The sequence below is a fragment of the Cyrtonyx montezumae genome, unplaced genomic scaffold, assembly GCF_038088225.1.
Source record: "Cyrtonyx montezumae isolate F1298 unplaced genomic scaffold, pur_monq_1.0 scaffold_8, whole genome shotgun sequence".
Taxonomy (NCBI): Eukaryota; Metazoa; Chordata; class Aves; order Galliformes; family Odontophoridae; genus Cyrtonyx; species Cyrtonyx montezumae.
This window is the reverse complement of record NW_027072089.1, coordinates 77,205,211-77,220,137: the sequence shown is the minus strand read 5'-3', so window position 1 is coordinate 77,220,137 and position 14,927 is coordinate 77,205,211. Positions and strand designations below refer to the sequence as shown.

Sequence of the window (14,927 nt, the reverse complement as noted above, 5' to 3'; positions counted from 1 at the left end):
AAAATAACATTAGGATGTCATATATAAGTACAAATAATATATCCTAAAGTTATTTTATTTATGTGTTATATGTATCTTCACGTTAGTGTTTATGGGAGAGCCTATCACTTAGCTGGATCTCACTTATGGCCCAACCAGGAAGAAGCAGAGAAGCAAACGATGCTGACTTGAAAAGAAGAAGATGCTGACGTACCCAAGGTACTTTAGGTATCTGAGGTTCGCAGGGGACAAGCACTGGAACTTGGCTTCCCAGTTCATCTTTCTCAATATGACTGAATGACAGCTAACTGCATCAGCTCATGCATGTCCTGCATTTACCCATCATTGAATTAGTCTTGTTCGGTTTGACCTCAAAGGATTTTCAACACATGTCTATAGCTAGCTGTATTTTAATCAAGTTAAAAAGATAACAGATCAATAGCAGGATTTTTCTTCACCAGAAAAACAAAAAACAAAAAAAACCATGAAGCTGTTATAAAGCTCCCTGTGAGTTGGACATCTCCTGTCGTGATTCTGACTCAGAATAGAAGATAGAGACAAAATAACATAGGAATAAGAGATGTGCAAAGTGAAACGTCATTATTGCAGTCTGAAGTTTCATAACACAGGCAAGCCGCAGTCTACTGACAAAGCAACAGAGGAGCTTTCATCTTCCTTTTACAGGTCACCAACATTTTCAGGTCTTCAAGGGGAAACACAGGTGAAGGTCTTGTTGGGCACCGGCATGCAGCAGCCACCCTGGTGCCTCCACCTGGCCACACAGTGTGCAGGAGGGACACAGCCACCGGGTGACACTCCCATTATTCCATCTGCTCTCAGCCCCAGGTCTCGGCTCACCCTGCCACTCCCGCAGGGCGTTGTTCCTACATGCTGCTGAGTAGAAAAGACAAACAGCTTCCTTCCTCCCACCCTTCAGACAGTTGCTCATTTGGGGCAAGGAAGCCTGAGATCTCGGAGAGAGCCCATAACAGGTTATTTGTATGCCTTTATTTCAATACAACAACCTGCTTCCTCGGCGCAGTTAGAAAAAATGAAGGGTAAAAACACTGTCTGTAAGTAGGAGCTAGACTATTATTTAGCAACAGAAATAAGTCACAGGCAAAAATATTTTTCAGTATTTTTCTAGTAGATCAGACTGACAGTTGTAAACCACACGATAATTCGCAACTACAGTAGCACTTAGAATAATCAAGTGTTATTCTATGATTATACTGAAAGAGGCACAAACTAAACAGTGGCAAGCTGACCTCCATTTTTTTTTCCTCTTTCTTCCCAAGGTATTTGCACTGAGATGCATGAGGGGTGATGTCACACAACACACAGCTTCAACACATACAGTAACAATTCAGCCTTCTGCAGACCTGTCTGCTGACGCAGAAGTGTTGCCCGCCAGTGAGTATTTCTATTAACAGTCAAGAAGTTAATTTTATTCGCTTATTTTACTGAGCCTGTTCTTGTTGGGGTATGCATCTCACCAGGAAAAATAAATAAATAAATAGAACAAACTCTGAAATAGGCAACCAAACAGCTGCCAGCCGTCAGTGAGAACAGTAAATCAGACGCAGAGACACAATGCTTTGGATTAACTGCTTCTCACTGAAGCATCTGTAATCCAGTTCTTCCAGGGAGACAATACTGTGCACCCACACATGTGCACTGTGGTTCAGAGTGCCTTCCCACAAGGACGGGGATAACATTGTTCTTCCTTCATCACTGGTGCCCACAGTGACTGCACCTGGTTCCTTTTTTGCCAGGCCGTGAGCAGGATTCAAAACAACCTGCAATGCCAACTGTCTTAGACAAAAACAAAAATGCAAATGCACTTAGGTTTGTCACCTTTCCTCCATTTCTTTATTTTATTCAGAGATACTTTCAACCTTTGCTTGCCCTGATGTGCTTCTCTCTAGTACTGTTTAGGTGAGCAGAGGTGCCTTACTAAAAGCATATTACCACTGCACTACATTTACTGAGGATTCTTCCTCTATGTAGCCACACTATACTGTGCTTGATTATAGATCAGGGGAGAATGCTGACTAGTGAACTACTTAGCACCACAATAATCCATCAGTTAGCTCCTAGCTGAGCGTAGGAGTGACTTTCAAATTATCAGGGACTCACCTATCAAAAGAAAACCTACATGGGGGTAGGATTGCTCACGTAAGCAATGTGGAAACTTTGAAGACAGAGTAGATCACATTGGCAGAAGTACTTTTCCCACGAGTAGCAGAGACCAAGCAGACCTTTCCCTCTGGCACTGAACTGGTTTCAGGTCAGAGCATTAGCAGCTGACATGTCCAGGGATTACATGGCCTTTGCTACCCACAGCAGCAGACCTGGGCTCTGATGCACAGCTTCCCTTCCAGCTCTGGGTTTGTATTATGCCCCTGAGTGCCTCCTTACTATGTACAGAGGAAGGAGGTGTGAGAATTGAGGATTTAGTTCCCCTCTTGCTTTTATCCAGTGTCATCAGTACATGAGTCACTTTCTCCTGTAATCCAGATAGTTACAAAGTGTCTGGGTGATTAATGTGGGTGAAGGCACACACCTTCCTGGAGCTCTTCAGCACAGTTTCACAGAATTAATATATGCATTTTAAAGGACAGCAAAAGCTTAGAGTCAGTATTTTCTGAAAATTGGCCTTCCCCCGTGGTCTGAATTTTCTCCAGCTGTGTGTTTTCAGGGGAGTACAGAGCTTTGCTTGTCCCTGAATGCAGCTAAAAAGAGGAATGAACATGTTAATTCTTGCTTCTTCAGTCAGTATTTGGCAGATCTGCTGAAGGCAACAAAATCAGTGTACATTCTTATGCATTACTTGAAGTAAAACACCCTACACTGACACTGCCTTATCAGTCATTTATAAAAGTTATACCTGCAAACCCATCTTGACATCCAGATGTAAATCTTAACAAATAATGGCCCTGAACTCAGTTCAGGGGCCATTATAGCCCTCAGCTAATGAAAGCTGATTAGCACCCATGAAACCAAGTGAGCTGTTCCCACATTCAGCAGCTGATTCCGCTCTTATCACCACTAACCCAGGACCCCTAGTTTTGTGTAACAAAACACACTGAGCATATTAGCCCATAAAAGTATGACAAATTGCAAGTCTATGTTCAGCAAAAGAATGTGCTAGGAATTGATAATAGGAAGCTTCTTTTTCTCTTTCCCATTACATTTACCCAGAAAATATGTAACCTACTGAGAAATAGCTTTCCTCATTCTTCTGAGATCTAATGGTCCCATTAAGGTTGATGAGGAAACTTCACAGGATATTACATGCATAATCCAGTGAGTTAATAAACTCCACAATAACATGAATATTTATATAACAGGAATAAGTGACCTGGAAAGCTGCAATTAGGTCTATAGGAACTTGTGACAGTGCAAATACCTTTCCATCTTTCTTTCTTGGGTCAAGATCCATAGCCCAGTGCAAAAGTGGCTGCCACATTCAGTGGGTAGTAGATAAAGCACAGCAACAGACTTGCTGGTGAGACAGATACTGGAAGATGTGGACAAAATATTATACACATAGAAGAATTATAGACAGCTTATGGTAGAATAATAGCCTGGCTCAAAGAGCTTCCTGTCTAAGATGAAAATTACTCTGGGAAGAGTGGCTTGGATGAAGAGAAAGATAAATGACTTCCATACGAGGACTAATTAAAAGGCTTTGGGATTAATAATGAAGGATCTGAGAGGAAAATGCTAATCTAGAAATCTGGTGCAGATCAAATCACAGCAGCTACATAGTCAGCTACTCCTGATACGTCTGCTGGACTTTGGCTGTTGTGGGATTTATTTTTGTTCTTGCATGAGAGGTCCAACAGCAAGTTTCTTACCGCTGTGGTGCTCGCCCCCTGGTACAAAGCCATTGTACCTTCTGCATTATGGAAAGAGGGAACATATCGTTTGGAGGACATCTTGGATGGCCCAATTTCCTCATACCTTCCCATGAATTAAAGAACTGTAAGAGTTCAGCATTAAAGGTCTTCTGCAGTTCTAAGGCAGAAGGTATATTTAAACTTTTATTGCTTAAAATACCATTTAGAAGAAAAAAGGAAAAAAATAAAAAGCAAAACCAAAAAACAAGACAAACCACAGTTCAGGAAAAAAAAAAATTAGCCGAAGGAGGTGTGATGTCACCTAGTCCCAGTTCTCTTCCCTTCATGTCTCTAATTCAGACAGCACAGCATGCAGTTACGTTGTGAACACTGCTCTCTACAGTCATACAGTTTAAAAAAGCCCTTTGAATCTACCCTGAAAATAGAAAAAGTCAGCTGGAAGCATCAAGAGGTAAGCAAGTCAGTGTTAAAACCTACTCATGTACTGTGATTCTTTGTTTTGCAGTTCAGTTATTCTGTTGTGTAATGGAAGGGTAAAAGTTATTCCTCTGTCATTTGTCTACAGGCATCTGGTCTACTTGGTCTATTTTAAAAGATGTCAACTTGAAGCAATCCAAACAGTACAGTCCAAACTTGAAGATTTGTTAACTTGATGAAATATTGGCTGGGAAACTTCTCTTTTTCTTTTTGCAGCAATACCTCCTTAGTTCTTAGGGCTGTTAAGCCTGCTAGGCATTGCAACTGTAAAGAAATTTCAAAGAGAAATGCTGCTGCATCGCAGCAACATATAGTACAAAATCTCTCCCTGCATTCATATATGGGTAGAGGAGTTGGCGGCGCCAGATGACAAAACTGGATGATATGAGTCAACAATAAAGCTGTGAAGCCACATTTATTCAATCATGCATGAAGTCATCATTGAAGAGATTGTATACCATTCAATCATAATGCGCAAGCAAGACCTAATATATGAAATCTTATGCAGAGAAGACATAGGTGAAATATTTGTCCTTGGCCCACGATACAGACTGCCAGTATGAGCGTCCCTTTCTGATGAGTTCATAAAGAAGAAAGGCTCAGAAGCTGCCAGACTGTGCTGTTCAGGGCAACAATTACCCTTCAGAACAATATATGCAAAGCTAAGAAAAACATTATTTCAGATTTCATTGTTGTTCCTGACAATTTCTGTTGGAATTCATGTAACAGTAGAAAAAAAATCCTCAAATCCACCATGCTGATGCGTATTAAAAAATACATAGAAGTAGTGGAGTATGTTTTTCACAGTTTAAGAAAGGCTGTGTTCCTGATGTGCTGGATTCACCTCACTGTGAATTACAAGTGTATAAAAGTGGAGTTATCTCACTTCTAGAATAAAGTTACTTGGTCTGGAAGATAGCGCTTTTCCTACATGGGCACACCTGAACCAAAATCATAGTAAATTTCCAAGCATTTCCATATTTTCAGTTTCTGAGGTTAAAAATGGAACAGTTCACACAGGAGTGGGATGAAAATTAACAGAAATAAGAAATCCAATGGAGTTTAGCTCAAAATGTACAAACTTGGATTTTCCTTTCCAGTGACGCACTACCAGACCCATTTCTGTATTATGCCAAAAAATACACTGCTGCCATCTGCCACAGGGCTCTTGGGACCCAGCCCTCCTCCACCATGCTGGTGTGCAATTAAAAGCCATTACAGAAGGAAGCCACCCATCCAGGACTGCTGTACCAGCAGCACTCCCCAAGGCACTGTGGTCCAGCCAGACACGTTCCCAAGTACAGCCTATGGCCAGGGTCTTTTACAAAAGCAGTGTTTGTGCTTTTCATTATACCACATTTCCCAGTGCGGAGGAGGCTTGCAGGCACTGTGGCCAGACTGACTTTGTGCACTCAGCACTCTCAAGCTGCATGCCTGTTGTCAGTTTCAAAGTCTCCTGAAACACAATGAAAAGACAAGTAGTTAGAGAAGAGATATTGTTTTATTTAAGTGGAGGTGCAAGGCAGATTATAGCACTGTCCTCATCCACAATCCAACCATTCTCAGTACTCACCTATCTAATACATAAGGCACATGTATCTAGTATATATTCATGAGATTACTGCATTTAGAAGGTAACTCAAAAGCTGAACAGGATCAAGGTAAAGTAATGGGATTTGGACAACGTGCATTTTAACTCCTAGCTTCTTTACTGACATCCTTTGTTAACCTAGGTCAAACTGATCTTTCTGAATCATTTCACTGGGTAGAAAACTAGAAAAAAAACAGAGGTTTCTCTTTCCTGCCTTTATCCTTATCTTTCCTTACACTTATCTTTCCTGCCATATGTACCTACACTGTTAGGCACTTTGCCACAAGGATTCCCTTTCACTACAAGGCTCTCACATCATCCTGCACCTAAGTCCCACACTAATATTAGTCACTTGTAATCACTTTCAGCTACCACAGTGGAGCAGTATCGCTGGCAGGAGGCCTGGAAGCGCTGTAGACATGACTTATTTCATTGATTCATCTATTCTTGGCATAAGGCATTCAACCAACCTGTGGTTTGGCTCCTCTCTTACCATGCAAAAAAATTAAGAGCAGGAAGCATCCTCCACAATTTACCCAGCCTTAAGGAACATGGAGAATGCGTGCCTGTGCCACCTAGTGTCATAGTGATGTGATTTAACAGAGACCAAGACTATTTGCAGGTGGGCCTTGCTGAGGCCAGTAGGTAATTGCCACACTTCTAGCACTGGGTGCAGATTTGAGTGCCACAGTATAATGACATAAAACTATTAGAGACCATCCAAAGGAGGTCCACAAAGGTGAGGAAGGGTCTGGAGGGCAAGGTATATGAGAAGCAGCTCTGCTCTCTGTGACAGCGACAGGGCCCAAGGGAACAGCATGGGGCTGCATCACAGGAGGGGCAGCTTGGGGTTAGGGAGAGTTTCTGCACCAGAGGGTGGTGGGCATGGAACAGGCTGCCCAGGGCAGTGGTCGCAGCTCCGAGTGCCAGAGTTCCAGGAGAATTTGGACAGCACTCTCAGACATAGGGTTTGAATTTCGGGTGGTGCTGTGTGGAGCCAGGAGCTGGACTTGGTGATCCTTGTGTGCCACTTCCAACTTGGGATATTCTATGAATCTACAATGTCTTGATTTAACATCACTGATGTAATTTATTGTCATTACACTCAGTTGAATGCAATAATTGTGGTATGGATTTTGAGAATATCGTAACACAGCATCTCAGCAATGGGAAGCATTCCACAATGTGACCATACAGGTCTTTCAGACTGAAGCTATACTCTTGGTGTGATACTTCATTAGCTTCTCAGTAGTCCGTTGTGATGTTATTACTCAGCATTTAGCCAGTATTTCCTTAGGCAAAACTAGCTGCAAAGTCACATGATAGGAATAGTGTATGAATAAGGCTTAATTAAGAGGTACAAGATTTAGCCTGTTATCTGTAAATATGCATGTGCCTTTTCTGATTTTTTTTATTTTTATTTTTTAATCTCATTCACAATCTCATTTTTATGTGGAGAAACCCATTTTTATGTGGAGTTCCAGAAGCCTGCTAGGTGTGACTGGAAAGGCATTTACTATGTGCATGCCTGTGACTTGTGCACTGTTTTAGATCTAGGTCTAAAAGCTAAATGTAGCATTACCAATTCGAAAACCATAGGCACAGGTGGCACAGCTAGAAATGCTACCTACAGGAATTCATCTGAGAATACTCTGTTACACTAATTAGAATGAGAGGGTAAATATAAAGAATGGAAATATTACCCCAAGGAATTAGAATGTCAAAAAGAAAAAGAGGTTAACAGTAGGCAAAAAGACTACATGGTGACATAAGCCATAGAGAAGAGATAAAAAGAACGCTTTAACCTCACACTTTGAAAATGACATTAGAAAGAAATGGATATACGTGATTTAAGCTGCAGTTTTCTTCAGTGCTTGACACAGTACTCTATACCTGAGTCCTGTTTACAACACAAGGAGGAGATACCTTTAGAAAAAAAATCAGCTCTCCCATCACTTACTCAATTTTAGCTGCTTTTTGTGACAGAACAATTGGTAGATGTTTAATAAACCCCACTTTCTGATTTACTAGGTGGTCACACAGCCCATGGCAGGGGGTTGGAACAAGATGATTTTTAAGATTCCTTCCAACCCATATCATTCTGATTCCCCAACACTGCTCTTAGATCCAACATTTCCTTTGCTATCTCATTTCCCAGAGCCTGATTACATCCAGTAATCTTTGCTACACTGTGCCCTTTATTTGCAAAAGAAGAACAGCTGTCACTGAACACGCAGAAACATCTGAGCATCCTGCACCACGTGCACATATGAAGATGTTAAGCAAAACAAACTGCCAACCAGAGGACTTCAGGAAGAAATTATGTCCACCTTCCTAATGTAGGGCTGACTACGCCTGTGCCTTTTACCCTTTACCCAGCACAAACTGTACCGGGCTTAGTTGGAAGCAGGTGGAAAAATGAGGATTATGAATCTAAGGAAGTTTCCCTAACAGTATTACAGTAACATGGGGAAGGATATGGCACCAGTTCGTTTACTATGTGCTGTGCTTTCTGAGTCATTTCATTGTCCTTACTCTGCAGACACTACCTGTTAGCTAAGTTTTATTACTGAACCACAGGTGACTAATGCCTGACCGCTTATGACTGTCAGCAATTATTAAGAGCTGGTTCGGTGAATAAAACCATTCAATTATGCAGAAGACTGTGCTGCTGAAAGCAAGAAAACCGTATTTACAAGAAGAGCAGAGACAGATGGAAAAAAAATGCCTTTACGCCCCAAATTCGAGGCATGAGGATGAAAACATTTATCCAAAACCCTATAAGGGACCGATTTTTACAGAAACGATCACAGAACCGCAGGAAATGCAAGGGGCCTCTGGAGAGCATCCAGCCCGACCCCCCGCTAAAGCAGCTTCCCCACGGCAGGTAAAGCTCGGAGCAGAACCCACCTCAGCCCAACCCAATGCAGGACCAACGCGGGACCTGACATCAGCCCATCAGGTTCCACTTCCGGCGCCCCGCGCATGCGCACAGCTTCTCGGTTAGGGCGGGACGGGGCGCGGCGTGTGACGTCAGGAGACGCGCGCGGGGCGCTGCCCGGAAGCGGAAGCGGTCCGGTCGGCGCTGAGGTGCGGAAGCGGCTGGCGGAGGCTGGTGTTTCGGTTTGGTGGGCGGCTGCGGCGGGAAGGGCGACTCCGGTCAGCCGTAGTCAGTTTCGTCTCGCGTCCTGCCTTCTCCAGGAGCCCCCCATGGCGGGCAACCTGCAGGTAGGGTGGGTCCTGTTGAACCCCAGCGGGCGGGGTGAGGCGCTGGGATGGGCCTTGTGGGAAGAAGCAACACATCAGCGGTGGTGGGGCGTCGAGAAGGCCTAGGAGGGGGCTCGGGAGCGCCGGAGGACCCCGGTTAATCCCCTGCCCGGTTGGGACCACGAGGCCCAGTGGTCTCTGGTGTGGGACTGTGGCCTGCTGTGAGCTGGAGGCATAGCTTGGACTGGGTTTCTGCTGAGAGTACTGCTCTCGGAAATGCTTGTCTGTTGTCTGTTCCTCTATGTATTTATGTTTATTTTAGCCTTTGGTTGTGGGAGTGTAACTGCTTGTGCTGTCGGTTCAGGAATAATCTGTGCAAAAAGTAGCTTTCTCTTCAACCTGTTTGAACCGTGTCCATGCCTCTAAGCTTAGGGCTATGTAGTGCTCATACTGACAAAGCTCAGGGAGATCTCATTGTGGCCTTCAAGTCCTTGATGGGAGCTTATAAACAGGAGGGGGACTGACTTTTTACACGGTCTGATAAAAAGGAATGGTTTTAAACCAAAAGGGGAAAAGAGGAATGGTTTTAAACCAAAAGAGGGAAGATTTAAGTTAGATGTTAGGAGGAAACTCCTTACTAAGAGGATGGTGAGGCTTTGGCTGCCCAGAGAAGTTGTGGGTGCCCCATCCCTGGAGGTGCTCAAGGCCAAGTTGGACAGGGCCCTGGGAAACCTGAGCTGATGGAGAGCAGCCCTGCCCATGGAGGGGGAGATGGAACTGGGTGGGCTTTACGTTCCCATGGTGTTCATCAAACTATCGATCCATAGCCCCATAGATTTAGCTTGTGCCTCATTTATGGCTACAGCTGTGCCTTATTTTATGCAACTTTCATATAAATTATTTCCTGTTTGGTTCTGGTGTTTTTCATTGCAGTAACAGGCTGAGTGCCTTCCTGATGTAACAAAGAATCAAAGCTGAGAGTCTAATACCCAAGTTTAGGGTATTAGATAGTTTTCTGGGCTTTTATTTAAAAAAAAACAAAAAAAACCCAAAGAAACTAACAAAAAACCCCAATCACTTGTAGACCTTTGCTTTTATATTTCAGAGGAGCAAGGCTCTAAGATGCCCTGTTAGGAGAGTTGCCTTTGAACAGAGGTAGTCTCTGCCATTTAGAATACAGAACCATCGCATCAAAGAATATCCTGGGTTAGAAGTGATACACAAAAACCATCAAGTCCAACTTTTTGTTTGGATATAGCATTGCTTGTATCGTGGCCCTGATTTTGTTCCACTGCATCCAAGAATCATTGGACTATTCCTGTGGTAATTAAATGACTAAAGAAACAGAAAATAAATCATTCTTTGGAATTTAATTTTGTTGTGCTGAATGTGAATGGTTTGTAGAGAGCAGCACAAGGTCAATAGTGAGGGAGGAAAGACTTAAGTTCTGTTTCAAAGAAACAGATGTTTGCTCTGTTTTCAACACTTGTCACAAAGGATCCATAGTCTTACTTGTCAGTAAGTTACTCTTGATTTCAGGTGGATCCAATGAGATGATCCTTACTTTCAGTAAGGAAAGACAAAACAATAGAGGGAGAAATTTTGCCCCTCTTCTGATGGCTGCAGTTTATCAGCTTGGTTTTGACTGAGATGCATCAGAGTATCTGTTTACCGATGGGTGTATGTGCACAGCTGTGTCTAGTGAGAGCCCTGTGATGAGGTTGAACTGCCTGATGTTAGCGCAGTGATCGTGGGCATGCTGTCTATGCTTTGGAAAATGAACTGGTCAAAAAACGCATATGGGGCTGTAAAAGCTCTAGGGAGTGTTGGTGAACTCTGGCTTTTTTAAGCATAGGTGTGTTAGTCATTTGAGTTGTCATTTTTAATTGTCCTGAAGCAGTATGGATGCTCCAAGCAACAAAATGTAATAATAAGCATGCAAGAACAAAGGAATAACAGTAATACCAATAAACCCACAGGCCAGTGTGGTGTCTTAGATTTCAACCAGATGGATTTTTACTTGTCTTCTGAGCTAATTTCAAATTCATCTCTAAATTGTTCTGAATAGGACTTCTGTGATAATTTAGGTATGCCTTCTGTCCATTGGGCTTCCCCAGTATGCACACTGGAGCAATGGTTAGAATTTCTCACTTGTATATAAAGTACTTAAACTTACCAAATAATCAGTCATTGAAACTAACTCCTGGCATTGGGTTGGATGAGAGAGGGTGCTGGTTTCATTGCTTTGTAATCATGTACTTCCAGTACTGACTCTGATGCCTATAAGATTTGATGATGCTATTGTAGACTTGCAATCATCTTCAACTGTTTTGGGTAACAGTTAAAGAAGAGCTGGCCATCAAAAAGTGGTCAGAGCAGAACCTTAAAATCTCTTCAGTCATGCAAAATGCTCTCACACCGCACTAATTTTAATAATTTACCTGTGTTACAGAAAGCAATAGACCTTGCTAGTAAGGCAGCACAAGAAGATAAAGCAGGAAACTATGAAGAAGCCTTCCGCTTGTACCAGCACGCTGTGCAGTATTTTCTCCACGTTGTTAAATGTAAGTGTAGTGCGTTGGGCACTTCAGTCAAGTTTATATTGCCTGGAGTAGTCTCCTCTGTTGACATTAGTGTTTAACTCCTGACTGTCATTGTCAGTTGACACTTATCTCTGCAGTTTGGTTGAGGTGGTATATTATGCAACTTTTGTCCCCACTATATTGTACACTTGCTCCCTTCTTGTAAGAAATCAGCTTTTTGTGTGTGTGTTTGGGCTTTTTAAGGCAGGGAGGCACAGTTTTGCTGTCTGCCCTCTGCGTTTTGATTGCAGCATCTCAGGCTGTCAACTACATGTGAAGAAATGTGATGGGAAGTGCAGGGATCACTGTACCTCCGTTGTGCAGAAGGCCATATCATACACAGAAACTCTTAGTAGTATCCACAGGTTGTTTTTTGCTCATTAACTCCTACTGCTTACTTTCCAAGGCTTTTCTTCTGGCATTTTTTATGCAGAGAATGCATTTCCTTAATGTAGATAACAGGCATAACTTGAGTGGATTAGGGCTGCTGGCCTAATTGCACTCACAGACCTTCTATGACTTGGAAAACAAGACAAAAACCACTGTTTCCTTTGCAGTTAGTTTGGGAGTGATAAACACAAATTATGTTGTCCATTTATACCTTTTGGATTTTGTCAAGAGTGTGACTTCTTATGCTTTCAGCAATACTGATGTAATTTTGGAAACTTAGTGCCTGAACTTCATATTACCAAGTTTGATTGCTGGTTTGAAACACTGCAGTAGCGACTTACAGAACTGTGGCTGTTGAACCACTCCTTATTTTTTCAGATGTTTTGTGACTTTTTTTTTTTTTTAATGCATACAACTTTTAAAATTAGCAGGCCATGGAAAAATAAAGTTTTCCTAAATTTGTAAAAACAAGAAATCAGCTTCTCAATGAGCTAGTTTAGAAAAGTAGTTAAGGCACCATATAGCAACTTATTACTCCTGTTTAGTCAAGCTTTTAAGGCAAAGTGATGCTCAGATCTATGTTTGATCTGTAAGTGTTTGCTTATCACTGATCTATAGGTGCTAATTTCTTTCCTGTCACTTCTTTCCATGGCACAGGGGAAAAATAAGTAGATGAAACATTTGGATGTATGGTGAGCCCTGAGAGAGGTATATTGCCAAAACATAAAGATGTTTTCTGAATGATGCACTGAGGTGTTTTGGTGTTAACAAAGCATTGTTTCTCCTCATCTTCTTAGATGAAGCACAGGGTGATAAAGCAAAACAGAGCATTAGAATGAAGTGTACAGAATACTTGGACAGAGCAGAAAAACTGAAAGAATATCTGAAAAAGAAAGAAAAAACTGCACCAAAGCCGGTTAAAGAGTCTGGGCCTACTGACGGAAAAGGGTATGTTTTGGGAGAAGGTAAAGCAAAATACTTCCTGAACTGCTTATTCGAAGATTCAGCTTTTCAGAGAAGATTTGAAATAGTGTTTTGAAGTGTTTCACTTCAAGTAATTACTAATGCTAAAGTACAGCAGGCTTAAAAAATGATGTGAATTGATATTGCAGGCTTTTTTATGCTTATTTACTACATCTTTGAGTGCTTTTGTAAGAAGTTCAATGAAAAATGAAAGCTGTTTCACACTAATGCTTGCTTTTTGGATTCAGTGACAGTGAGCCAAGTGACATGATTCTTCTGCATGTGAACACTTAATAACTAGAAAATAAATTCAGACTAATGATCACTGTGGTCTAAGTTTTCTGTCTTACGTTTGGTAAGAGGTAACAAGGCTCTCTGATAGGCTCATGTTCTTTAAGATGGTCTGAGTCACTCTGTTACCTTGCTCCTGCCTATCCTCTGCTTTCCTTTTATTTGATCTGTTTTTCATTTTGCACGTCACAGAACTGAATCAGCCCACCTGAACAAGTAGAACCTCTTTTGTATTTGCTAGGGGAGAAGAGTCACAGAATTGTGGGGGTTGGAAGGGACCTCTAGAGATCATCTAGTCCAACCCCCAAGAGTCTCACAACGGTGCCTGGGGTGTCTGTGTGAGATTGCCCTTTTTAGTAGTCTTGAACACTAGAGCTGCTCAGTTGTCTTTTGAAATTTTACCTGATTTTCAGTGTCTGCCATTGTCTGCTCATTTCATGAGTTTTATTTTTTGAGTTGTACTGCGTTCTGCTGGTTTATAGTAGAAGGAAGCATGAGGCTGCATGTCTTCATTCCATTTGTTCATTACCTTGTCTACTTTTTTCTACTTTTAACTTCCAGTTTCCTATACTCTGACAAGGCTAGAGTGTAATGTTTCAAAGTACTAAATGGTATTGGTGAAGTCCCATTGCAGTTGTGGACAGGGAGTAAGTGCCAGCATCTACAGTGAAACCGTTTTGCTGCTTCCATGATGCTTTTGTTTCCTAGAAGCTGACTCGACGTGTGTGGAAGTGTGTTAAGAGGAAGGGCTCAGGTCTGTAAGGAAGTTGAAATTGGTTTTGTTTTGGGGGGGAGAGAGGGTGGAGTTAAAGTGTAGTGTGGAAAAACAAGACTACAATGATGTAAACTTGTAGAGAGCTGAAAGAATCTAAAATCCTAAGGTTTTCCATTCCTCAGGGTGATGTTTTTGTACTTCTCAATTTCTGATTTGTAACCTAGGAGAACAATGTCTCAGTGTATTTCAGGGATTTATTTCTTGTTTCCGAATCAGGAATGACAGTGATGGGGAAGGAGAGTCAGAGGATCCTGAGAAAAAGAAACTACAGAATCAACTTCAAGGTAACTTCGAAGCTTCCATTTATTTAAATAGAGGCAACTGTTCAAGTGAATTTCTAGGTTGTATTTTTTTTACCAGTTATCTTACTGTCTTCAAGTGGTTTAACTAGTATATGACCTCCACATACAAAAGAAAAGTCTTTATGGCAGCATAGGTTTGTGTGCTGTGAAATTCAGTGGCGAATATGTTGAAATTTAAGTTGAAATTCCTGTTAAAATTGTATCATTTATCAAGAAAGCATTTTCCAAAGGGAACAGTTGCAAGATCCTTGATAGCTATTTCATTAGACCACACCAGATTTACTCCCAGGTGCATCGATGTATTTATTGCCTAGAGGCCAGAGTAACAGATGTATTACAAGTACATGATAGAAGCAGGGCTGTTTTCACAGAAAAGCTTGAACTCAAGTTGATAAGTTGGGAAGATGGATTCTTGTTTGTTCATAGCAGCAGGCAGGATTTCCTCATGTTGCAGTGATGACGGGTGTTACTCAGTTGAGTAACATAATGGCTTGTGTTTTTGAA

At 41.9% G+C, this 14,927-nt stretch overlaps 1 protein-coding gene across 2 annotated transcripts in view; it reads left to right on the top strand.

Moving 5' to 3' along the window:
- Positions 1-14,927, top strand: part of LOC136059152 (vacuolar protein sorting-associated protein 4B) — a 382,624-nt gene that overhangs the window by 352,749 nt on the left and 14,948 nt on the right. Inside the window, exons 2-5 of one of the 2 annotated variants that reach the window (XM_065753127.1) lie at positions 9,118-9,141; positions 11,573-11,684; positions 12,890-13,040; positions 14,338-14,405. In XM_065753127.1, coding sequence (XP_065609199.1) covers positions 9,124-9,141; positions 11,573-11,684; positions 12,890-13,040; positions 14,338-14,405 — 349 coding nt within the window. In that variant the 5' untranslated portion in view covers positions 9,118-9,123. Of the gene's footprint in view, positions 1-8,984; positions 9,142-11,572; positions 11,685-12,889; positions 13,041-14,337; positions 14,406-14,927 lie in introns of those variants that run through there. The other variant, XM_065753128.1, reaches the window with a different exon arrangement.